Below are 23,539 nucleotides of genomic sequence, written 5' to 3' on the forward strand. Positions count from 1 at the left end.
CGCGGGGTACGCTATCATACGCCTTATCAAGGTCAATGAACGCCATGTGAAGATCTCTATTTCCCCCACTATATTTCTCCATAAACCGTCGAAGTAGATGAATCGCCTCCGTAGTAGACCTGTCTGGCATAAAACCAAATTGGTTTTCCGAAACCCTAGTAACCTATCTCAACCTAGTCTATGTCACCCTTTCTCATAACTTCATGGTATGACTGAGATTAAATATAATCGTTAAATCAATTCTTTTAACTTAATTAACGAGATTAAACACACGAGCACCACCCTTCTTCCTGATTTGTGCATTACATTTTTTTAACATACATCGCGGCCGTTTATTCCTTCTAGACAAAATTCTTATTCTCAACCACAGAAAGCGGCTTTTGGATTGTGTTTCTCGCCAAAAAAAAAAGAAGCCCTTCTTACATGACATAAAAGGATAGTAGATTTAAAAATAATCTTGAATGTATGGGGGATTGGGAAATTATTTCAAAATGGGATATATCTGAGTAAAAAAAACCAAGAAAACCATAAAAGATAACAAATATGGGATTCATCTTCTAGAAATGCAGTGAGGGCGATAAATAAATTTTAACCACGGAAAATGCCCAACATATTAACATGTTATCAATTTGACGCACTCTTCCAAGCACTAACCATAAAAAAAATGCAGAAAACAACAAGATACATCCTTTTTTAGGTATATTAACATAGTGCTTCAGTACACAAGGCAAGAAAACAACTTGTATTCATCATCACAAACTTCCATCTTTCTTAAAGGAGAAAAGATGAGATGAACAAACTTTCCCAGCTACTATTTTACCATGATTTAGTCACGCCTCTTCTTCTTCTCACTCTTCTCAGCTGAATTTTTCAACTGAAACAAGTAGGTTCCATGTTATTTCAGGTATATCGGAACAGATATGTGACCAAAATGCTAAAGAAATTAAAAGGTCCAGTCAGATATTCTAGTTTGACTCACCATAATTATCAGAATGCGGACAAATACAGCAACAAAATCAGTGAAAAGGGTAAGGGCATGCTTCACATAGTCTAGGTCACCCAAGTGAGCCTTCTCAATTATGTCTCGAGTGTCCACTACCATGTAACCCACAAACACCAAAAGCCCAAAGTAGATCTGGAAGAAGAATCAAATCCCGCCCGAGGAATGTCAATCAAAGCCACTAGGGGTTTTTCATGTACTACTACAAGACGAACTATACGACTAATATTCACTCACCTCAAACATAAAGAGGGCTGTGGAACCACCAAAGATGGAGGAAGCAAAATGCAACCAGAGAAGAATAGACACACCGGATGAAAGCAAGCCACCGAGGTAAAGGTACTCTCTGCGCTTTGCTAACATAGCAGCTCCTGAAAAACATGCGAAGGCTAGTGCTGTTCCCACAAATGCAGCTACCAGAACACTGCCATTATGGAAACAACACAATAAGCATAATCCATTCTTTTTCTTTTTTTTATTGGTTGTGGAAAGAAAGAAGACATATATGGTCACCCATCCAAAATGAAATATACAGGTGTAGATAAGAGAAGTCAAATAAAAATCACGTATAATCATCCATCACTACAAAGGGACCCCCACCCCACCCAACCTTTAAAAGTATCAAAGGTATCATACTAGGTAAGAACAAAACCCTCGGCAATATAAATATAATTGCTAACACTATTCCAATTTCCTAAGCCAAATACTTCAATGAAATTTGGATATATTAATACATAAATTATCCATTGAACAGCGTTAGAGAAATACCTTGAGTCAATCTGAATTGCCAAGTCAATTAGAGGACCCACTGAAGCCCCTTCAAACACAGCGGATGCCATCAAAAGAGAAACTCTCTTTTGCTGCAAATGTTTCAATACCAAAAACAACATGAGTTCTAAGTATGCAGAAAGGGCTATAATATTTCAAGGCAAATCAAGATAGACTATTTACCTCCTGATAAGGAGGGATAGAGAGGAGCCAAATTATGGTTCCAAAGCATGCAAATGTTGTGAGGTAACCCCCAATGTTCCAAAGGATATGAAGATAAGCCCCAACAGCAGAGGCAACCAGTGCACAACATAAGGTCAAATACACCTGCCAATTAAAAACAATTCAATTCAGATAATCAAGAAAACCAAATTCGGAAACATGGAACAAGAGAATAGATAAATTTATCATAAAAACTGAAGATAGAATCACAAGTAGCTAACTTTGTTCAGATCCAGAACCGAGGAAAGATGAAATCCAATAGATCAACCAAAAATGCCCGAAACCCGAAATTACGAAATAGGAGATATATTCAAAAGAAATGAAAATAACAGGAAATCGAATTGAAGATTACCCTTTTGAGATGCGTCTGAACGATGGGGGAAATCTGGCGGAAATTCTTGAGAGAATCGTAACTCCAATTGTTTCTTGATTGAGGATCGAAGAACGCGTCCATTATCAGTTGAGAGATGATATACCAGAAATTGCAAATATTGTTCGGCAGAGATAAACAAACCGTCTTGTATATCTGTATTAAGATCGTTTACATTTGTGGATCGCCAGCTTTTAAAGGGTCTCCTTTCAGATACTTTCGCGGAAATTTCTTGACGGCTAAGTTACTAAAACACCCTTTGTACAATATAACTATACATTTAATATTTAAATTATTTTTTTCGTTTTACTATTTAAATTTTATTATTTAAAAAATTATACTTAACATTTAGTTTATATATTCTTTTAGTATCTATTGCTAAAAAATTAACAACGATGTTGATAGGTCACCATTTGATAACATCATGTCGTCAATGAAAAAAATTACACCGACAATTGTGTTAAATTTTGAAAAGAGTGTCAAAATGAAATCTAAACTATAGTTAAAATAAACTTTGAATACCAAAATGAAACATAAATAATAATTTATGTACTTAAGGTATAGTTTATCCAAATATATTTTAATAAGTAATAATTCTTCCTTTATTTAGTAACTTAAAATACTAAATAATCTTTGAATTTAACAAGTTTAATTAAATTAAATTTTATTTTTTTAAGTTAGACGAATCTTTAATTTGTTTTTAGGTCAAGTTAAACTCTTATATTAATTTATAAGTCTAAAGGATACTCCCAAAAAATAAGAAAAAAGCGTAAGACTCAATTCAATTAAATTTATTAAGTTGAGGAATTATTTTGTATTATAAGCCCATCTATAATTAGTATTAAATTTAAATTGCCAACTAATTAATAACTGTTGTTTTCTACAATTAATGAATGAGGATTCAGGATTATGTAACTTCTAAAAAACTCAACATATCAACTAATGAATTGAATGAAAATACATTCGGAAAAAGCACTAATACGGTAAAGATTTTTTTTTAAAGGAAATTTTCACTCTCCATCAAACAGTAACATTCAGCATTGTACAATGAAGTAGACAAAATTACTGTTACCATACTTTGTAAAGGGGCATCTATCTTCCTTCTGTAGGTGAATCTACAGATGTGGATGCTGCTGGTGTAGATGAATCTACATGTGGTGGCACTGGGGCTGGAAATGGTGTAGATGAATCTACCAATGGTGATGATGGTGGTAATGGTGACGATGACAATGAAAGGTTCAACAGAAACCCACACAATATCCCTATGACTCCCACAACAAATGCAAATATTAAAGGGAAGCCGGAGTCATTCCTACGTTGCCGTCGTCTCTTCAGAAAATCCTGTTTCAGCAAAACGTGAGTGTTCACATATCGATCATGGCTGCTGTAGTAGTTCAATGTTGTACTTCAGAATATAAACAAGAAGAAAACATGAGTAAGTTTGGCCTTCTTTTCCGGGAGGGAGTATGGCAAGGGTTTAGCGGTTAGCGAATCTGAAATCAAAACATACCAGTTCCTGTTGCAGCTGCAGTGTTTGCCGAACAGCTGCATCTCTTTCATCCTTCAGGTGCTGCACAGTCTGGTTCATGAATGCAAAAAGGAAATGTAAAAATGAAGGCATAAAATCCAGATTCTGGGTTTTCGTTTTCAAGTTACCTTCACCAGAAAATAACAATAAAGTAGAAGGCAAAAACGGCAAGCTTATAACAATCAACCATGCAAATGCGAAAAACCAGACATGTCTGCAAGGAACTCGAATTATAAGCATACGTAAACCAGACAAGATTAATGCCTTCCTCATCCCAATGAAAAATTTCAGATAAAATAAAACCAGGCTTCAAACAATATTGGTATCACAACTGCATTAAAAGCAAGGATGTTCGGAGGAGAGCTTTGAGTTGCCTATATCAGTACTGATTTCTAGGTCTATTCCAATTGTCCGCTCAATCAACTGGAACTTTACTGGAAACCTCAAATTGTACTTAAATAAATGTCTTGTGAGGTTAAGCGATTGCTAGCATGTGCACATAAATATTGCATAAAACAAAAAAATAATAATAATAAATAAGCAGATCAATGACTAGACTCACGGAGTTTGAATCAGCGCCTTGTTCTGGATAGCTCTTAAACTCTTCATCTTCTGAATTTCCTCGAGAGGAAGGAGTTACATAGAAAACTTTAAGCTTGCACTCCTGTATCTCCCTAGTGCTATCCTTATTAAACTGAATGCAAAGACAAGGATGACATTCCAAAGATCGTATACAACTATGAATAGTATCATAAATGTAGTCAAATGAAAAAAGTTATTCTCGCTGTCGGTATTCTTACAGCATCAGCCGGGAGATCATCCACATCAGTATTTGAAGGGACTACGGTACTTTGTAGCAGAAATTTGTCTTTGCATTGCATATCTGGAGGATATTCCCGTTGAGCCTGGAGGGTGACTGGGATTCAAGCAGATAAACGAAAATCAGTATCATCCATATAAGAATCTCAACGAACTAACCAAGAAAAAGCAATGGATGGAAGCAGATTGTGAAAATTTTAATTTATAAGATGGTGTTACGACGGAATGATTTATAGATAAAACCTCTAATGACAGATGAATCCAAAGGCTGTACAACACCGGTATTTGGTCGCACAAAATACTTCTTAGGAGAAGTAGTTTTAACCTAACATGATAATGAATTGGGAGAATTAAAATTGTACAAACATAAAAATATCCCGGAACAGAAAAGAGAATACACATAACAAGTAATCGGATGCATTTGCAATGGTAACAGAACTCTGTGTACCTTAAATGCCACATGGTGTTCTGTGTTGTTCACCACTTTAAGATCACAAACGCTTGGCTTTTCAAGCTCAACTGAAAACACGAATAGCACAACCAAAATGCAACTAAAACTTAAAATTTGATCCACAGAACTTTTCAAGGATTAACAAAATGCTAACGACATGAAGACTACAATCATAATGACATTTAACTCTCAAGCATTTCAAATGAACCAGGATCTAAGAGCGAAATTAAAACTAGCTAAACATTGACGAAATGTTAAAAAGATTAAGAGCCGTCAAACAAACTGCTTTTCTTTCCCAGCATCTTGTGAAGCAGACTATGTCAACCTTCCCAAATTAAAATTCACGGTGGCTCTGGTTGTAAGAGATGCTGAATTGGTATGTGCTAGAATCCGAAAAACATTGGGAATGATGGACAATCCGAGATCAATGGAATGAAGTGTTTAATCAAATAAATCAACATATAAGTGTTGGTAATGCTCAATCCCATATAGTATTGAAAATACTATTGGGAATGGTATTTAAGGCTTGGTTTTCCCACTTTCTTGTTGAGTGATAGAGAACAAGGGGGACTCTCGCGCACCGCCGCCGCCGTCGTCCGTGTCGTGGTCGTGGTAGTACATGTCTTCGACACGTCCGCGTGGATACTATCTTTTCTTGAGGAATTTCTCTTTGAAAGAAATAAATGGAAAATGTGAAAGATTTCAACTGATATTTATAGGCTGTTGAAGACTGTTTAAATTTCAAATGATAACAACTGATTTATGAGTTATCAGAAATTAAATAGTTTTTTCCTAAATTAAATCAAAAACGTTAAGATGTATCTGGACTGATTTCCAGCTTTGTACAGAGGAGACAAGCTGTTAATATCAGGAGTTATTTGATTTAATTCCAGGGGTTACATGATATAATTTCAGGAGTTATAACAGCTGAATAATGATGCAATGAACCTGGACTATTTTTGAGTCAGATTCATCTAGACGTTTCAGCTGTTACAAAAGAAGAGATTTAGTCCTGAAATTTTATGGACGATATTAACCCTATTTCTAGCCTATAAATAGAGAGCTATATTCAACTTCTCAACTCACTCTCAAACATTCACAATTCACTTACAAAAGTATTTTCTACAGTTCTCTCTGTGAGTTCTCTCTGAGTGCTTTCCAATCAGAAGAGCAATACCACCAGCAGTCCACTCTAGTTTCGGGTGTACGGAATTCGGAGCGACCGTGTTAACCTCGGGGGACGGTCCGCCTACTACAACGATTACACACATCGGGGCGAATTCGTTTCTAAGGCAGTGGTTTTTACCACGACACGGTTTACGAATTTGTTCCTTTTAATTATTGTTTATATTTTCAGTTAGTGCTAACGATGTAGTTTTGTAGTTCATATATCCAACAATTTAGAAACGAATTCCATATACTGCAATCATGACAACACCTTTGAGCAAACTAATCCCTGATCTTTCCAAGCTCGATGCACTTGATGGAAAGAATTATAGAAGGTGGTCCCAAAGAATCCTGATATTCTTCGAGCAGCTTGATCTTGACTACATGCTGCTCAAGCCACCACCTACCATGCCATCAACCCCAACTGCCGATAATGATGCGGATGTGGTCCTCAATGATGATGCCTTAGCAACCGCCGTCGCCGCTCTCGCTACCTACGAGAAATACAAGAAAGACAACAAGACGGTGCGAGGACATCTGCTCAACCACATGTCAAATAAACTATTTGATATGTTCCTTAGAGAAAGGAGTGCCAAGGAAATATGAGACACTCTCGACAAAAAGTATGGTGCGGACGATGCGGGCATCAAGAAGTACGTTGTTGGCGAATGGCTCAAATTCCAGATGACAGACGACAAGCCAATAATGGATCAAGTCCATGACTATGAGAACTTAGTCGCTGACATCATCGCTGAAGGGATGCAAATGTGTGAGGTGCTGCAAACCAATGTACTCATTGAGAAGCTGCCCAAGTCCTAGTCCAACTACCGCAACTATCTTAAGCATAACATGAGAGACATTTCGCTTGAAGAACTTGTGGGCCATATGAAGATTGAAGAAGCCAACTGTTTAAAATATAAGCTTACTAATTCTATGAGTAATTTATCTTTTAAAGCTAACTTGGTTGAGTCTAAATTTAAGAAGATCATGAAACGTGGGAATCAAGACAAGAAGACGAAACCACAGAAGGCTACCAACTTTAAGAAGTCAGGAAAGGCCAAACCAGAAGGAAAGACGTTCAAGTGTTATGTATGCGATTTACCCGGCCACAAAGCTTACCAATACTAACACCGCTCAGACCGCCAGAATGACAATAAGCCACAGATGCAAGTTGTAGAAGAAGATGATGAGATCATTGCTGCGGTGGTCTCAGAAGTTAATCTGGTGGAGAACAGTTCATAATGGGTAGTTGACGCTGGTGCTTCGAAGCATTTCTACTCAAGGAAGAAGTTTTTCACCGAGTTGGAGGTTGGGAACACTGGTGAACGTGTGTACATGGGGAACTCTAGCAGTTCTGAAGTGTTAGGCAAAGGCAAGGTTTTACTCAAGCTGACTTCTGGTAAAACTCTGGCTTTAAATAATGTTCTGTATGTACCTGCCTTGCGTAGAAATTTGATAAGTGGTGAGCTTCTTAATAAGGCAGCCATTAAGTTAGTTTTTGAGGTAGATAAACTTGTACTTTCCCGAAATGGTGATTATGTGGGGAAAGGGTTTTTAAGCAATGGTTTATTTGTCATAGAAACTCAATTTTATGAAAATAAAGCTACCATTTCTGCTTATATTGTTGAATCCATTGATATGTGGCATGCTAGATTAGGACATATGAATATTCATGCTTTAAAGAAATTAATGAATATGAATGTTCTGCCTAAACTAGACACAACTAGCTTTAACAAATGTGAGATTTGTGTAGAAGCTAAGCATACTAGACCTCACTTTAAGACTGTTTCTAATAGAAAGACTGAACTGTTAGAACTCATTCATACTGATCTAGCAGATTTTAAAAACACTGAAAGTAAAGGAGGAAAACACTACTACATAACTTTTGTAGATGATTATTCAAGATATACAAAAGTAAAGGCAAAGAGTTGAAACCTCTTTTGGACCAGACTTTATTACTTCCTTTATTTCTGAGATAAACGATTTAGACTCCATTTCAGATCCTATAGCTCAAATTTTTCTGTTAGATAAGGATCCTAAAACTTTTGAAGAAGCTATAAGATCTATCGATGCTAGTTTTTGGAAAAGCGTTGTTAATGATGAACTAGAATCGATAATGTCTAATCATACTTGGGAATTAGTTGACTTGCCTAAGGGATTCAAACCAATCTCCAACAAATAGGTCTTCCGGAAGAAACTAAGGCCAGATGGTTCGATTCAGCGGTACAAGGCAAGGTTAGTCGTCAAAGGGTTCACTCAAAGGTTTGGTTTAGACTACTTTGATACATATTCTCCCGTTATAAAAATCTCAATGATTCGTGCATTATTTGCACTAGCCTATATTCATAAGTTGCAGGTACATCAAATGGATGTTAAGACTGCTTTCTTGAATGGAGATCTAGATGAGGAGATTTACATGGAGCAGCCACTAGGTTTTGAAGCACCTGGTATGGAAGGCAAAGTCTGTAGACTCAAAAAGTCACTCTATGGACTTAAGCATGCTCCTAAACAGTGGTATGAGAAATTTCATAAAACTATTCTTAGTTTTGGTTTTGTTATGAATGGTTTGGATGCTTGTGTGTATTCGAAGATGTTTGACACTGAATGTGTTATCATAAGTCTTTATGTTGATGACATGTTGATTTTCAGTTCTAACATTGAGTCCATTAACAAAGTTAAAAATTTCTTGTCCACTAAGTTTGAGATGACAGATTTGGGAGAAGTAGATGTAATCTTAGGAGTCAAAGTTACCAAATCTGAGAATGGATTTTCTTTATGTCAAGCACATTATATAGAGAAAGTGCTAAAGAAATTTGACAGTTTTGATGTCGTCCCTGTTCGAATTCCTTATGACCCTAGCATACATCTAGTTAAGAATAAATGAAGTAGCATTTCCCAAACTGAATATGCTAAGTTAATCGGAAGCTTAATGTTCTTAATGAACTATACTCGGCCTGATATTGCTTATGCTGTGAATAGACTGAGTAGATATACTCATAATCCGAGTGGTGAGCACTGGATTGCTCTTAAACGCTTACTGAAGTATCTTAAGGGTACTTTGGATTGGAAACTTGAGTTTGTTAACTTTCCTGCGGTACTGGAAGGATATTGTGATGCCAACTGGGTTTCTGATAATGATGAGGTAAGCTCTAGGAGCGGGTATGTTTTTAATTTGGGTGGAGCAGCAATCTCGTGGAAATCATCAAAGCAGACTTGTATTGCTCATTCTACTATGGAGTCAGAGTTTATAGCTCTTGACCTAGCTGAGCAAGAAGTCGAGTGGTTCAGAAGTTTGTTAGTAGATATTCTGTTGTGGGGAAGACTGACTCCTCCAGTTTCATTATTGTGTGATTCACAAGATGCGATATGTGTGGCTAAGAACCAAGCTTACAATGGTAAGAAAAGACATTCGTATAAGACATGAGTCAGTGAGACACTTAATAAAGAATGGAGTGCTCTCTTTAGAGTATGTGAAGTCGGAAAGGAACCTAGCAGATCTACTTACCAAAGGGTTAAGTCGGAAGCTGGTCCTAGATTCGTCGAGGGGGATTGGTCTAAAGCCCATTGATTAAGGAATTCATGGTGGATACCCAACTTAGTCATCTAAGTTCCATGTGGTCAAACGAAACCATGGAAAGACTCATAGTGCACATTCCTACTGCCTATCCCTATGATGAATAATGTGCATGCCCAGGATGAGCTTAATTGTTCTTAATAAATTCATAGCCCAGGCTTTGGGTGGTCTTAGTGAGAAAGACTTGATGAATTTACCGATTTTGGCTGAATATCTATTCTTAATAAGTTCATAACCCAGAGTGAGTGGGTATGAAATGATGAACTTACCTACATAAAGGTTGAGTTTGTTAAACTCTTAATAAATTCAAATCCAAGTATTTGGATGGTTTGAGTGAGAAGGACTTGAAGAAAGTCACCATACCCTTTGTGAGGTTGAGCTATTATAAAAGCTCTTAATTATTTCATATCCCTTTTTAAAGGGTTGTTTATGTTGAGATAAACTTGATGAAATAACCTATGTAAGTGAGAAGGGTTAGCCGCCTTCTATGAAAAATGTTGGGCTATTTTTCTAGCACACTTACTAGAATCCTGAGGTAAGATGGCCAAATATATACTTTGTATATATATATCTTACACATCGGGGACTCAGGTGGATGAAGCGGTTAGTTGTGTGTTATGAGTTTTCCCTGATCTTAGAAAGTTCCAGATTAGTTTCACTTATCTAAGAGAAGGATTGCTCATCATCACTATGTACTAGTTCCAGATACGCTCACTAGTGGGGGAATGTTGGTAATTCTCAATCCCACATAGTATTGGAAACACTATTGGGAATGGTATTTAAGGCTTGACTTTCCCACTTCCTTGTTGAGTGATAGAGAACAAGAGGGACTCTCGCGCACCGCTGCCGCCGCCGTCCGTCTCGTCTCGGCACGACTCGGCTCGTGGTCGTGGTAATACGTGTTTTTGACACGTCCGCGCGGATACTATCTTTTTAGAGAAAATTCTTGAGGAATTTCTCTTTGAAAGAAACAAATGGAAAATGTGAAAGATTTCAACTGATATTTATAGGCTGTTGAGGACTGTTTAAATTTCAAAGGATAACAAATGATTTATGAGTTATCAGAAATTAAACAGCTTTTTCCTAAATTAAATCAAAAACGTTAAGATGTATCTGGACTGATTTCCAGCTTTGTACAGAGAAGACAAGCTGTTAATATCAGGAGTTATTTGATTTAATTCCAGGGGTTACATGATATAATTTCTGGAGTTATAACAGCTGAATAATGATGCAATGAACCTGGACTATTTTTGAGTCAGGTTCATCTAGACGTTTCAGCTGTTACAAAAGAAGAGATTTAATCCTGAAATTTTATGGACGATATTAACCCTATTTCTAGCCTATAAATAGAGGGTTATATTCAGCTTCTCAACTCACTCTCAAACATTCACAATTCACTTACAAAAGTGTTTTCTACAGTTCTCTCTGTGAGTTCTCTCTGAGTGCTCTCCAATCAAAAGAGCAATACCACCAGCAGTCCACTCCGGTTTCGAGTGCACGGAATTCGGAGTTACCGTGTTAACCTCAGGGGACGGTCCGCCTACTGCAGCGATTACACACATCGGGGCGAATTCGTTTCTAAGGCAATGGTTTTTACCACGACGCGGTTTACGAATTTGTTCATTTTAAATACTGTTTATATTTCCAGTCAGTGCTAACGGTGTAGTTTTGCAGTTCATATATCCAACAATAAGTCGCTAGAATCTCCACAAATTTAAATCCATCTCCAATGCATTGCATCCCTACCAATTATCAATTGAAATTAAACCAAAATTGATCTTTGGCACCTATATTTTTCCATTTACAAGTTGATCAAATAAATATATAGGATTGAATCAGGAACTTTTACATGAATCCGTCGTTTTTTAGAGGTTGTCGTTCCTTATATTTTCACTTCACATTTACAGTTTCATGATACATAAGAAGTGCATTGCATCAAATATAAACATAGATAGGGTGGAACATACAAACGAACTTGAGGCCATTGGGTTGAACAGTTATCAACTGATTATTCCCATCTGCACTCATGACTGGGTCCACCAAACTCCACCGCCAACACTAGATCTTCACCCTCTTGGAAAAAACAGAAAAAAAAATAATCAAAATTTAAGAGAGAGAGAGAGAGAGAGAGAGAGAGATGAATGATAAAGCTTCAAACAGAACCCCAAAAACATAGAAAAACCAATTATCCAACAGGGGTTTCTAGTTTTGTTTTGTTTTGTTTTGTTTTGAAGAGAGAGGAATTCAGTCAATATCAATGCGCGGAACTAACATGTGGTGCAAACTGCAACTGAATCGGTCAAAATCCGAGGTTTCTTCTTTGGTTTTCCCTTTTTTCCCCCTCTCTGTCGGGTGTGGTAACCGGAGTCATCATAATACCGCCACTAAAGTCGGAGCCTTTAGAGTTCGAGAAAGATTTGAAGGTTATATATATATATATATATATATATATAAAATGCATTTTAGAAATGAAATAAACAATAATGCACAAGACATAACATTGCATTTGCAATTTCAATGTTGGAAAGATATTAGAATAATCTAAGTATTACTCACTAGAGAGACGCAAAGATAACTTTGAGATACCTTAAAAGGGACGAATGACTACATGGATATGTATAAACAACTACATAGTTTGTAGGTAATTGGATACTCCAATTTAAACTCTGTTAGCAGTGTTAATTTAAGTAAATCAGTATCAAGTTATGTATTTATGTTTGTTGGTAGTGCTATTGCTATATCTTGAAGGAACGTTAAGCATATCTTAATTATTAGTTTCACTTCGACCGTATTTGTTCCATGTTTTGAGATAATCTCACATGGATTAGACTTGTGAATTCGAATTCAAAATTATTAATGATATATACGATAATTCAACTGTTTTCTCTATGATTAAGAATAAATATAGCGAAAGTTCAAGCAAATATATCAACATCAAGTATCTAGCTACGAGAGAACATGTTAAAGAAAAAAAAAATGATCATTGAACATACTAACCTTTAATTAAAGATATTCCCCATAAAAATTTAGGGATCGTATTACCACTATGAAACTGGTTCTCATCTTATAAATTTATATCGTAAGAACGATTATAATGAAACTCTATTAAATTTTATGTTTCCCGTTTTCTTTGTGCATACATTCATTTGATTATAGGGTAGATGTTTTAAGTACACATGGAAGAGTGTTTGTCGTCAATTTTAAATGATTGAGAATTTCTGAACATATATTATCTTGAATTCACATATGAAAAATACTTTAAGCTTTTTCATCCTATGAATGCTCTCATTCATGCCTTTCGGTTTCAGCAGGCATAGTTGGATGCAGTGATCAACAAATGTGGTTGTTTAGTTGATGTTTCAAACTATATTGTTTTACATTTTCATATGACTGTTTAAATAGTAATACCGGTAAGCTTTCTATTTTTTTTATTAAATTAATGTGATTACAAAGTAGTATTTGTTCTAAATGCTCTTAACCATTTGACAGTGAAAGCTCAATCACCCTGCTGCAGCCTCTGGCGCTCAAACCGTGACCTCCAGGAATAATAACGATTCATTTAATTACTGATATAAGTTAATTTGTGTCTTTCTATTTCCATAGCTCCAAAGCAGACATTACCATCAATCGCCATTATAGTCTGCTGGAATCGAAATCTCTCTGTCCTCCTCTTCCTTGTTTGTCACGTGATTTTCTCTCTCTAACTATGATTGATTTGTTTTCCTAATATATATGTTTCTTTAAGAAAAATAATAGTAACAATTTCATTTTCAACGTGTTTAAGTGATCCTCAATGTGTTTCAATTTAGAATTACAGTGTGTCTGCTTCCATATTTTTCCATTTTTGTACAAATTTTCTTCATCAAGTTATAGGTTTTTTTTTTGTGAGTGTTAAATAAACAATACAATGTCAATGGGCAGGGATTATACTGATTTAGATTTAAGGGGGGGGAACCCAACAAATTGAAGGTACACTCCATAGAGATAAGAGTAGGGATCGATATCATACATCTGACTTCGGTTCCCTACATTGGACCACCATGTGTTTCTTGTGCAGTTGTGCCAATATTATCATTTGTGAAATTTTGCAACGTTTAGTTTTGGTTTTATTTTGGTCACCTTTCGTTAAAAAATTAATAGTGGTGTTGATGTATCACCATACCACGTCATCATTGAAAAAATTTAAAAAATATCACGCCAATAATTCTATTAAATATTTAGCAGTCAATGATTAAAATGAAATCAAAACATAACGTATGATTTTGAAAAAAATAATTAGATGACCAAAGTGATTATTGAGGTTTTAAATGTGTATAGTTTACCCAAATTAATATGAGGTTTTTGTTTGAACAATTCCTACACGAAGAAGAAGAAATTTACTCTTAATAATTATAAAACCCACAACCTAAGAGAGAAAGGAGTTGTCAATTGAGAGCTTTTAACCATTTTTTCTAAAAAATATTAACAATAATAAAATATTTTTAAATAAAAAAATTCAAAATCAAACATAAAATAAAATTGATAACCATTAATAAATTTAAACATATTTCAAATTTATATCTATCGTAAATGTTCTAAAATCCATATTAATTAAAATTGTGCATAAATGCTCTAAAATCATAGAAAATATCTCCATATTGTTCCGTGCATGCATATAAATGTAGACCACAAAATTAAAAATAAAATTCCTGTGGGGACACGCGTCAATTGTTGTTTCCAATAGCATGAAATGGTCCTCAAAACTTTAGTATCTCTTTGCCTTTATCTATATATCAACTTCAGGACCTCCAAAACTCACCATTTTCAGCCTTCATTCCTCGGCTCACACATTCACCACCATGGCTGGTTCCGGTGCCATAATGCTCATGCTAACTTTGGTGCTTGCTTCTTTATTATGTTCGATGGCTCAGAGTCCATCGATGCCGCCAGTAATGCCACCGAGTTCAAGCTCCACTCCATCACCCACCACCACCATGACTCCAATGTCATCACCACCCCCCACCACCATGACTCCAATGTCATCACCACCCACCAGCATGACGCCTCCCTCGGCTATGACTCCTTCCCCGGCTATGACGCCGACTTCGTCGCCCACACCGACCATGGCCAGCCCTCCAACTACCACAATGGCTCCTTCGGCACCAGGACCATCAATTAGTTCAGCACCTTCGGCAGCTTCTCCTGACGAGCCGATGGCGCCAGGGCCGCCACCACCAAATTTTGCTGCTTCTACACGTGAATACAGCATGTCCTTCTTAGCATTGCTTGGAGGGGTTGCACTCTTTGTTTAGAACAATGTTTTCGTTTACTTTTTATGTAGATTGAGCTATTTATTTGTGCATTCATTTTGTTCTTGTTCCATTTTCTGTCTCTTCCTAGAGCTGCTTCATTTGTGAAAAGTGAGGAACCCAAGGCTCTCTCTTTTAGATATTTACTTTGAATGTAACATTTTTACTTGGCTTAATAAGGAGAGACTCTGTGATTCTTGTTTCTGTTACTACAATACTTGGTTAAAAAAATTCTTTTTCTTTGCGCACATTAATGTTTTATTAGTCGGATTTATAAAGAATTATTTGTTCATAATTTTCTCAATTAATTACTAATGGATGGATATACACTCCACAGACAAACGACAGCAACCTAAAATCTCTAGAAAAAAAACAATTCCCTTTCCCATAGGAATTTGATCCTCGAAATATATGTAAATTTTGGTACACTCAATGTTGAACTAATACAAAAATGTCCAATATTCTTCCCGAATTTGAATAACCTAAAAGAAATGTACATTTCCATGAATCCATTAAAAACCCATCCTGCAGCTAAAAGTTAGTTGAGTATGGGTTGGAGGGTGGATAGAAGGAATAAGTGCAAGCAATAAGTGGTGGTGAATGGATGATGCCAATGAATATCAGCAGTGGAAGAAAAAGCCTAGGTGCTAGCTGTAATGGTAGACTTTGTGTGGACCACATATGGAAGTGTAATTAACTTTGGGTAAACTTATGTCTAGTATCTCAACTATTACTTTTGTTCCGTTTTGATCATCTAACTGTGTTTTGTTTTAAAAATTATATCTAACAGTATGTTTTTGTTTCATTTTTATCACCCACCATTAAAATCCAACGATGATTCTAATATGTCATAAGGTAATACCATGATCATTGAAAAAACTTTAAAAAAATTCACGTTAACAATTTTGTTAATTTTTCAATAACGGGTGACCAAAATAAAACTAAAACGTAACGCTGGGTATTATTTTTAAAAAATATTATAATTGAGTGTCAAAATGAAACAAAAGTGATATTTGGATGCTAAACGTATAGTTTACCCATTAACTTTTGTTGAGAAGTTGAGCCCAAATTGCCTTTGCTTTATTGAAAGTAAAATGGAAAAATGCTACAAATATATCAAAAACTATATACTAAAAATGATTAATGAATCAAAATTCATATAGATACTATTATGATACCGGTGGCTTGAGGGAGAAAGAAATAGATGTACGATGTGGGCCTAAAACTCAAAAGAAAAATCAATTGTAGCATGAAAGTGATGTGCACATGGGGTGCTTGCTTTGCCCCCACCAACAAATACATATTCTTCTAGTCTATTGTATCTCTCAAGCTTAACTTCTGTTAATTGGTATTCAAGTCAACATTAGTGTACAATTTTCATGACCAGTTACCATGCAAATTATAACAAAGAATTGCACATCAACGGGGAAAAAGATGCAAGTGAAATAGCATAATCTGACTATCCGCAAACGAAACACAACAAGAGAAATCATATCTATTGTTTAATCAGCTTGTTGAGTTAGTATTTGAGGGATTTGACTTACTTCAGAACCTTTTCCTCTGGCTCAAACTTGATGATGACTAACACCACTTCAGCATTATCAGGTTGGAGTGCCTCACCAGAACTCAAAATTCGGTCGGATGTGCTGTCAAATAAGAACTTTGGTATGGCACTTGAATGGTCTTTAGTTTACTTATCATTCGTTATCATCATCTACTTCTCCTTTGTTTCCTTCGGCAATAGAAGCATTCCAAACATGGAGATTTCATTGTACTCGAGTAACTGGCTTGGAGCTTGCTGGGTGGTATTTTCAGGTCTTCCAGGAGTATCTGACAAAGCTTCTGATTCTCCTCCATAAGCTCCTCGATCATTCGCTCATGTTTCAGCAACTAAATGAAAAATATATAAGTTTCAGTATGATCTAACACAGTCCTAACAAAAAGAGATGACTAAGAACATGAGCAATGTGCTATTATGGATGAGAGCCCTCATGAATCTTGAAAACCTTGCAGCAGATAGCATTAATAAATCCTTCGACACAAATTTAGAAAATGGTAACCAATAAAATCGGACATAAAGAAACTTCTTTTACATCTGATTATCATTGCTCTCAGCAAATATTCATTTTTTTAAATGATCAATAATCTTGTTCACGAAACCATAAAAATTGGCTTAAAATCGGGTGGATAAAGTAATAACTAAGAAGCAGCATTACCAGTTGAAGCATGTTGTTTTCAGATCGCAACTTTCCAGCCTACAAAACAACCAAAACCAAGTGAATTATTGCTGCTTCCCATTGCTATTACTGGTGACCAAAATCAGTGCAAAAAACTGCTTGTTCACGTTAAAGCATGTTCTTTTTGACAGCTTATCATCTCTAGAATCGGTATCTAGAGTGAAATGATTTTTCACTCCCATCAAGTGTATAGAATGAGCTAGTCTCAAGACTTATACTGAACAAGTTTAACCAATAGACATCCAATAATATTTTATAAACTGACATTTTACATACAAGTTCAATGCTGGAATGTTGACAAGAAATACAAAAACTCTCAATCGACAAATAACAAAGTCACGTGCACAAACATATAGGTATCTTTGCTTACCAGTTCACTTAGGCTAGTTTCATCTTCCTTCAAAAACGGACTTTGCGAAAAGCTATTGAGAACGTTTTCTGTTCTACTCCCAAAAGATGTCTCATTGGGAGTTTCTGATGAAAACTTCTCATTAGCTGAACCACTGCTCATTTTTACAGGTTGAGACAAGCCTTGAGATGTTGAAAGTGGTGGCTTCAACACCACCTGCTTCAAGTTTCCACGCAGGCCATGGACAGAGGGTTCATTTGTTGTGGTCAAACCACTTTGAAAGGATTCGGGAAAAGCACCTTCACTGAAGGGGAAATCGGGAGCTATTCCAAACTTGTTCATCAATTTTGTCATCCCTTGCTATAAATTTAAGATAAAAACATGGTTACAAGTAAAGCAAAACAAAAGAGATATGGATATTATATAAGTTATACATACTGTAACACAACATTGAAGTTGATTCAATACTCCAGGCTTAACAGCGAGTCCTGCAATACAATCTTTTTTGGTCATAAAGGAAATTTTAATTTATATCGATAGGCAGAGCATTAAAGTACATATTACTTGTATTTCAACAAAAGTAAAAAGATTCAAAAAGACCAAACAAATTTTCATGTCACTGCAAAAGGACATCTTCTGAGCTAGAATCCCTACCACCGCAACGAGTTATTTTTCTATGATCATATAAGCAAGTGGCAAAACTAAACAATCTGCAAGGAATAACATGAAGTAACTAACAAGGGAATAGAGAGAATAATCAGTGGTTCATCTAATCTTGAAATATTTAATCAAACATACCAGCACCACTGAGCATAAGTTTGCAATGTTCAATAACAGTAGGACTCAAACTTCACAAGAAATTCATAAGATACACTACCTATAAAAATGCATCAACATAGCAATACTTGTTGAGTTATTTACTTTCAACATTATTGCATACCGATGCCAAAGCCGTGGCCAAGACCAACTCCGCATCCAACTCCTGCTTCAATGTTCTTAGCCCCCAACTTCTTCAACTAAATACAAGAGAAATACAAGACAAGCAAATTGCGAATCGTCGAACAAACAAAATTAAACAAGAAAAGATCTCAGCAAGAGTATGAAAGTTATATATTCGACTTACAACAACATTTACATGTCTGCTAACACCAGAAAACACGTCAGTTGCACCTCTAGTTGCACTCATAACTTCGCCCACCATAGGTATCCCACCTGGTATATAACACAGGTTAATAAAATATCCTTGAAATGATGCAAACACAATCCGAAACACAAGCGAAATCCATGTCAGCTAACAATAATAGAGTGTATTTCATCATCGTAAGATGTTAATCAATCAAAAAGGTTTTGTCTTTACTCCATTCGTCCCTCATTCCAAACACTAGCCATAGGAAACAAATGAAGAAGAAGTGATAAATGAACTGATACGTACAAAGTTCCAAAGGAAGAAAATTGGGATAAACACCATCAATCTAGGGACCAAACAAACCACCCCATTCCATTCTCACAATTCAATTTCTTCTTCTTCATATTTGCATAAAAATGTGCTAAAAATAAATGAATTGTTGTGTATATGCAAAGAGAGGTTAATGAGCAGTACCAAGGTTTATAGGTCGACCCACGCCTATACCAATACCACAACCAATGCCAAAGCCAGTAAATACTTGACCCACTTTCAAGGTAAACGGATTCTCCAATCTCATTCCTCCAAAGCCCTTTCTTTGATTGGTCGCTGCCTCCATTTTAGTGCCACCGTTTTTTATATTACTCTCCATGTCTACAAATTCTCCTCCTCTTCCACCGAAATCCAAAAGAAATCTCTGTTTCATATGACAACTTGTTTCATTTTCTTTTCTGTTTGATTTGAACAAGGTATGGATTGTGTCTCCGTTTCTTCTTCGTCTCTCTGCAACTAAAACATAGACGGCTGTAGATATTTGGGTAAACTAACCTAATGTCATTAAATTATTAGTTAGATTCCATTTTGATCACTGAGCTAAAACTTTTATCAATTAGGTCATTAAACTTGATTTGATTTTAAACAAACTATCTCCCGTTAACTATTAACAAAATTGTTATATTCTTTGTTATAATGATATGTATATTCTTTATTATATTAATTTAGTTTTAATCTTAATTAAAATAAAATTTAATTTTCTAATCAAATTATTAACCATAAGTGCAGGGACAGAGCTCCCTTAGGGTCCAAGGGGCCTCGGCCCCTGTTAAAATTTGTATATTTGATATAATTTTGGTTCATGTAAAAATAAATATTTAAATTTAAAAAATATAAAATTTTTATTAAATATTTAATCAAGTAGTGGTCGAACTAAATAATGATAAGTACGTGTTCTCAAATTTTTAGTCTAATTATCAGGTCATTGTAAGTTTAAATATTAGACAAATTAAAAGTTGTCTTGTGAATTTTGAGTTTTTTTATTATAAATTTAAGGTGAATGGTAGTATATGTATAAAGGCTTTCAACTATTTGACAATGAACGCTTATATCCCTACATACGCAGTGATTGAACTCTGGACCTCAAGGATAACAACAATCCCCTTAATCACTAAGGTCGCTTATTCATGCAGAATTTCGAGTTTAAATACCTAATAAGTCTTTATATTTTTCTTAAATAGTCTAATATTTCGGCCTCTGACAATATTTAATTTTGACTCCGTCCCTGCATAAGTGAAATAAGAATAAAAAATAGTCTAGATGTTTTGTAGAGTTAAGACAATGCTTAAACACTAAATCAAAACCGATAACTAATTTATAATTGACAATATTATATAGAGAAAGGGGTAGGATTTGTTCAAGTGTAATTTTTTTTAGTTTTATATATTTTTTGTATAATTAGATGAGTGAAAATAGACGAATAAGATTAACAGTAAAAAATATGAAGATATTCTATGAAAAATAAATGTAAAAGGATAATTTCTGTAAGTCTACTTTCACTCATCTAACGATCTTAAGAATATATAAAACTAAATATTTTACGATATGTATGTAGATTTTAACTTATATATGGGTTATGACTATTGAACTTACCTCAATTGACCTCTATCATTCTATTGGTTTAGATTTTCCTAAAACCTATTGAAAACTCACAAAATTAAATACAATAAATCAATCGTTTAGATGATATTGAAATTTTGTTTGATTTGATTAGTTTTAAATATCATTAAAAAAATCAAACAATGAAAAGTATTCGTCTAGGAAGACGAGAAATATATCTTAAAACTAATCTCGTAGGACTTGAAAATTGAATTATTGAAAAATTGAAGTTTTAGATGCGTTTTCATCGATTTTGAGTTTCATGTAAAATAAAATTAGAGAGAAGATTGAAAAGAAAAACACAAATATTTTGGTATGAGTTTTGATGTAAATAATGTCCAATGATAAATTATTTTTAACCCACTTTAATAAAATTACATTTAAATTATGATTTTTTATTAAACATAATAATTAATTTAAGTAATTTAATTTGTTTAGTATTAAAATTTGTAAATTATTTAAGTTAAGAATAACCATCGGCAGAATTTTATAAAAAAAACATAACAACATATGATATTATCATGTGATTAATGATATAATAATTCAATTAAAAGAAATTTAATTTGAATAATTTAAACAAAATTACAATATTTTATAGTACAATGACCAAAATGAGACTTTATTTCTTGTTTTAGGACCAATGATACTGTATTTTAGTGCCAAACGTCGCCCACATTTATGAGTATCAACAACTTAATCAATTCAACCCCCACAAACTATTTGTTACATATAATTAAGGCACATGTTTTTATTGGCCGATCAATATTCAATAAGGCACAACGTCCCCTACTTTATTTGGACCAACGAATCGTTAATACGGAATTAAATAGATAAAATTTGTGGGTAACTTGAAAGAAGGAAATTACGGAAGCATATGGTTTAGGAAGATGAAGGATATGTAAAACATGGCAATGAAACACTAAATAGATATAGAGCGTACGAGTTGCACGTTTAATATCTAAATTATTATTTTTGTTTTATTTTGATATTTAAATTTTATTTTTTTTAAAAATCATATCTAACATTTAATTTATGTTTCATTATTGTATTTTACTATTAAAATTTTAACGGTGATGTTGACGTGTCACAATAAGATAATGTCACATCATTAGTGAAAAAAATAAAAAAAGATCACATCAACAATTATGTTAATTTTTTTAACGGTGAGTACTAAACTGAAACCTAAACTAAATGTTAAATATGTTTTTTGGGAAAAATAAAATTTAAGTACCAAAATGGAAGAAAATTAATAATTTAGGTACCTAAAAATATTATTAGCATTGGCGATTGAAGCAAAAAAGGGGGGCGAAATGAAAATCATATTTTCCCAGTGTTGTCATTAGGAATTGTGACAATGACATTGGTTGTGGATGTGGTAGGAATAAGGATGACAAACGCACCCAACATGGATGTAAGCCAACACGAAACAGGCGCAGGCTTATTACCGTCTCCGAAACAAAGTGCATTAGCTCCCAAATCATCCCATCCCGCATGATTCATCTCCTTGTCGTGTCCCATCAACACCCCTTGTTTTGAGCAGCTCTCCACTTTGATGACCTCTAACGATTCATTCAATATCAAACAAAACTCACCACCCACAACACTTGCTAGGTTGTTCTCGGCTTCCTCGAGACAAGCTAACGCCATTTTTCTGCACCATTCGCTCCCCGGTGTCCCGGTGCCGGTATTGATCGTGAAGATCATGGTTTTGGCTGAGTTTTTGCTTGAAGTTGAGGTGATTAAGTCCGGAGATGAACCGTTGGTGCTTTTCAGACCAGGAAGGTAGAACAAGGGGGACTTTTGGTTATTGTTGTTGCTGATAACATTGTTGTGAATATCAGCCCATGTCTTGAGGAACCCTTTCTTTAACAAAAGATCTGTCAGAAGAATGCTGCAGCTAATCCCAATCGAATATCCACAACACTCGAAATTAGTAACCTTTTAATAAGATCAGCAAAGAAAAGAACAATCAGGGTCAAATTGTCTATATATGGTCCCTATACTATATATTCTGGGTTTTTTTTTCTGATACCTGAACATAAAACAGTGGGGAGAACTGCGGATTGTGTTCATCGATATCTTTCCAGAAGACGAGCTGAGCTTCCACATCTTCCCTTTGTTTGGATTCGAGAAACTCAGACAGTTTGATTTGAATCCTTGCCTCGATGAGTCTAATGCCGCTATCATTGGAAACGATCTCCAATTGTTGTTTGTTTTTCTCCCCTTTTCGAAGACGTCCACAAATCATTGGTTGCTCCATTAAAGCTATCCCAAGTGTTTCTTTTATCCACCCGGCAAGATGCCAACCAGAATCTTCTTCTCTTTCCTGGGTGTAATACTGGACCATGTTGAAGCAGCTTTGGAAAATCCCGGGACCGACAAGACCATCGCCCGCCAACACTTGTCGTGTCTGTCGTTGTTCGGTTATCCTCACCGGAGTTACTGTCTGAATTGCCTCGATGGACAGTTTGGGGACAGGGGCAGGGGTTTGGTTGGCCATCTTTGGGGGTTCGGTCTGAAGGGGTTGCTGAATCCCAATGGGAATATATAGAGACGCATGTACAGCTAAAGAAGGCGTGTAATCAAAGAAACGTTTAAAAGTAGAAAATAGAGGCGGGGGCGAAGGAATCACTGGACAATAAAAAGGGCGGCAAATGAATTAATGAAGGGTTGGTGGTTTCATTTACTGATTTCTGGGTAAAAAAAAAATA

General features: G+C 35.3%; 5 protein-coding genes across 11 annotated transcripts; 1 reads left to right on the forward strand and 4 right to left on the reverse strand.

Annotated features, from left to right (window-relative positions):
* Positions 1–671: 671 nt before the first annotated feature.
* Positions 672–2,578, reverse strand: LOC120128740 (bax inhibitor 1-like). The gene is made up of 6 exons (XM_039146370.1): positions 2,343–2,578; positions 1,952–2,095; positions 1,769–1,860; positions 1,238–1,424; positions 980–1,135; positions 672–874 (listed from the first exon to the last, which is right to left on the reverse strand). Exons 1-6 carry the CDS (start codon positions 2,442–2,444, stop codon positions 827–829), a joined length of 729 nt encoding a protein of 242 aa, XP_039002301.1. The 5' UTR covers positions 2,445–2,578; the 3' UTR covers positions 672–826.
* An 802-nt stretch (positions 2,579–3,380) lies between these two features.
* On the reverse strand, positions 3,381–12,288 carry LOC120128739 (vesicle-associated protein 2-1-like). 3 transcript variants are annotated; one of them, XM_039146368.1, is made up of 8 exons: positions 12,172–12,288; positions 11,867–11,963; positions 5,156–5,226; positions 4,951–5,032; positions 4,689–4,804; positions 4,442–4,582; positions 3,871–3,939; positions 3,381–3,701 (listed from the first exon to the last, which is right to left on the reverse strand). In XM_039146368.1, the coding sequence occupies exons 2-8, from the start codon at positions 11,925–11,927 to the stop codon at positions 3,453–3,455; spliced, it is 789 nt and encodes a 262-aa protein (XP_039002299.1). In that variant the 5' UTR covers positions 11,928–11,963; positions 12,172–12,288; the 3' UTR covers positions 3,381–3,452. The 3 variants fall into 3 exon arrangements, with proteins under 3 accessions (XP_039002299.1, XP_039002298.1, XP_039002300.1); XM_039146367.1 differs by having other exon boundaries at positions 11,867–11,972; positions 12,172–12,282; XM_039146369.1 differs by having other exon boundaries at positions 3,383–3,701; positions 4,451–4,582; positions 11,867–11,972; positions 12,172–12,282.
* Positions 12,289–14,691: 2,403 nt separating this feature from the next.
* LOC120128772 (proline-rich receptor-like protein kinase PERK2) lies at positions 14,692–15,300 on the forward strand. Of its 3 annotated transcripts, none has more exons than XM_039146404.1 (2): positions 14,692–14,906; positions 14,952–15,300. In XM_039146404.1, the coding sequence occupies exons 1-2, from the start codon at positions 14,738–14,740 to the stop codon at positions 15,188–15,190; spliced, it is 408 nt and encodes a 135-aa protein (XP_039002335.1). In that variant the 5' UTR covers positions 14,692–14,737; the 3' UTR covers positions 15,191–15,300. The 3 variants fall into 3 exon arrangements, with proteins under 3 accessions (XP_039002335.1, XP_039002337.1, XP_039002336.1); XM_039146406.1 differs by having other exon boundaries at positions 14,692–14,872; positions 14,954–15,300; XM_039146405.1 differs by having other exon boundaries at positions 14,693–14,880; positions 14,962–15,300.
* A 1,223-nt stretch (positions 15,301–16,523) lies between these two features.
* On the reverse strand, positions 16,524–19,706 carry LOC120129030. Of its 3 annotated transcripts, XM_039146629.1 has the most exons (8): positions 19,374–19,706; positions 18,897–18,985; positions 18,714–18,789; positions 18,212–18,261; positions 17,795–18,133; positions 17,401–17,442; positions 16,890–17,074; positions 16,524–16,820 (listed from the first exon to the last, which is right to left on the reverse strand). In XM_039146629.1, exons 1-7 carry the CDS (start codon positions 19,600–19,602, stop codon positions 16,898–16,900), a joined length of 1,002 nt encoding a protein of 333 aa, XP_039002560.1. In that variant the 5' UTR covers positions 19,603–19,706; the 3' UTR covers positions 16,524–16,820; positions 16,890–16,897. The 3 variants fall into 3 exon arrangements, with proteins under 3 accessions (XP_039002560.1, XP_039002561.1, XP_039002559.1); XM_039146630.1 differs by having other exon boundaries at positions 16,524–17,077; positions 17,404–17,442; XM_039146628.1 differs by having other exon boundaries at positions 16,524–17,074.
* Positions 19,707–22,071: 2,365 nt separating this feature from the next.
* LOC120129028 lies at positions 22,072–23,350 on the reverse strand. Its single transcript, XM_039146627.1, has 2 exons — positions 22,861–23,350; positions 22,072–22,766 (listed from the first exon to the last, which is right to left on the reverse strand). The coding sequence occupies exons 1-2, from the start codon at positions 23,326–23,328 to the stop codon at positions 22,146–22,148; spliced, it is 1,089 nt and encodes a 362-aa protein (XP_039002558.1). The 5' UTR covers positions 23,329–23,350; the 3' UTR covers positions 22,072–22,145.
* Between the last annotated feature and the right edge of the window lie 189 nt (positions 23,351–23,539).

Source organism: Hibiscus syriacus, unplaced genomic scaffold (genome assembly GCF_006381635.1).
Source record: "Hibiscus syriacus cultivar Baekdansim isolate YM2019G1 unplaced genomic scaffold, ASM638163v2 tig00110482_pilon, whole genome shotgun sequence".
NCBI classification, from domain to species: Eukaryota; Viridiplantae; Streptophyta; class Magnoliopsida; order Malvales; family Malvaceae; genus Hibiscus; species Hibiscus syriacus.

Excerpts from the sequence above, each read along its gene's own strand:
- LOC120128740 (XM_039146370.1), bottom strand. The coding sequence starts at position 2,444 with ATGGACGCGTTCTTCGATCCTCAATCAAGAAACAATTGGAGTTACGAT. Across the intron at positions 1,425-1,768 it reads GCAATTCAGATTGACTCAAG|TGTTCTGGTAGCTGCATTTG; the intron begins GTATTTCTCTAA and ends CCATAATGGCAG. Across the intron at positions 875-979 it reads TCCGCATTCTGATAATTATG|TTGAAAAATTCAGCTGAGAA; the intron begins GTGAGTCAAACT and ends TACTTGTTTCAG.
- LOC120128772 (XM_039146404.1), top strand. The coding sequence starts at position 14,738 with ATGGCTGGTTCCGGTGCCATAATGCTCATGCTAACTTTGGTGCTTGCT. Across the intron at positions 14,907-14,951 it reads ATCACCACCCCCCACCACCA|CTATGACTCCTTCCCCGGCT; the intron begins TGACTCCAATGT and ends CGCCTCCCTCGG.
- LOC120128739 (XM_039146368.1), bottom strand. The coding sequence starts at position 11,927 with ATGAGTGCAGATGGGAATAATCAGTTGATAACTGTTCAACCCAATGGC. Across the intron at positions 5,227-11,866 it reads CAATGGCCTCAAGTTCGTTT|TTGAGCTTGAAAAGCCAAGC; the intron begins GTATGTTCCACC and ends TCGTGTTTTCAG. Across the intron at positions 4,805-4,950 it reads GGATTCATCTGTCATTAGAG|TCACCCTCCAGGCTCAACGG; the intron begins GTTTTATCTATA and ends CTTGAATCCCAG.
- LOC120129028 (XM_039146627.1), bottom strand. The coding sequence starts at position 23,328 with ATGGCCAACCAAACCCCTGCCCCTGTCCCCAAACTGTCCATCGAGGCA. Across the intron at positions 22,767-22,860 it reads CCCCACTGTTTTATGTTCAG|GTTACTAATTTCGAGTGTTG; the intron begins GTATCAGAAAAA and ends TCTTATTAAAAG.
- LOC120129030 (XM_039146630.1), bottom strand. The coding sequence starts at position 19,602 with ATGAAACAGAGATTTCTTTTGGATTTCGGTGGAAGAGGAGGAGAATTT. Across the intron at positions 18,986-19,373 it reads GGGTCGACCTATAAACCTTG|GTGGGATACCTATGGTGGGC; the intron begins GTACTGCTCATT and ends GTTATATACCAG. Across the intron at positions 18,790-18,896 it reads GCAGACATGTAAATGTTGTT|TTGAAGAAGTTGGGGGCTAA; the intron begins GTAAGTCGAATA and ends TCTTGTATTTAG.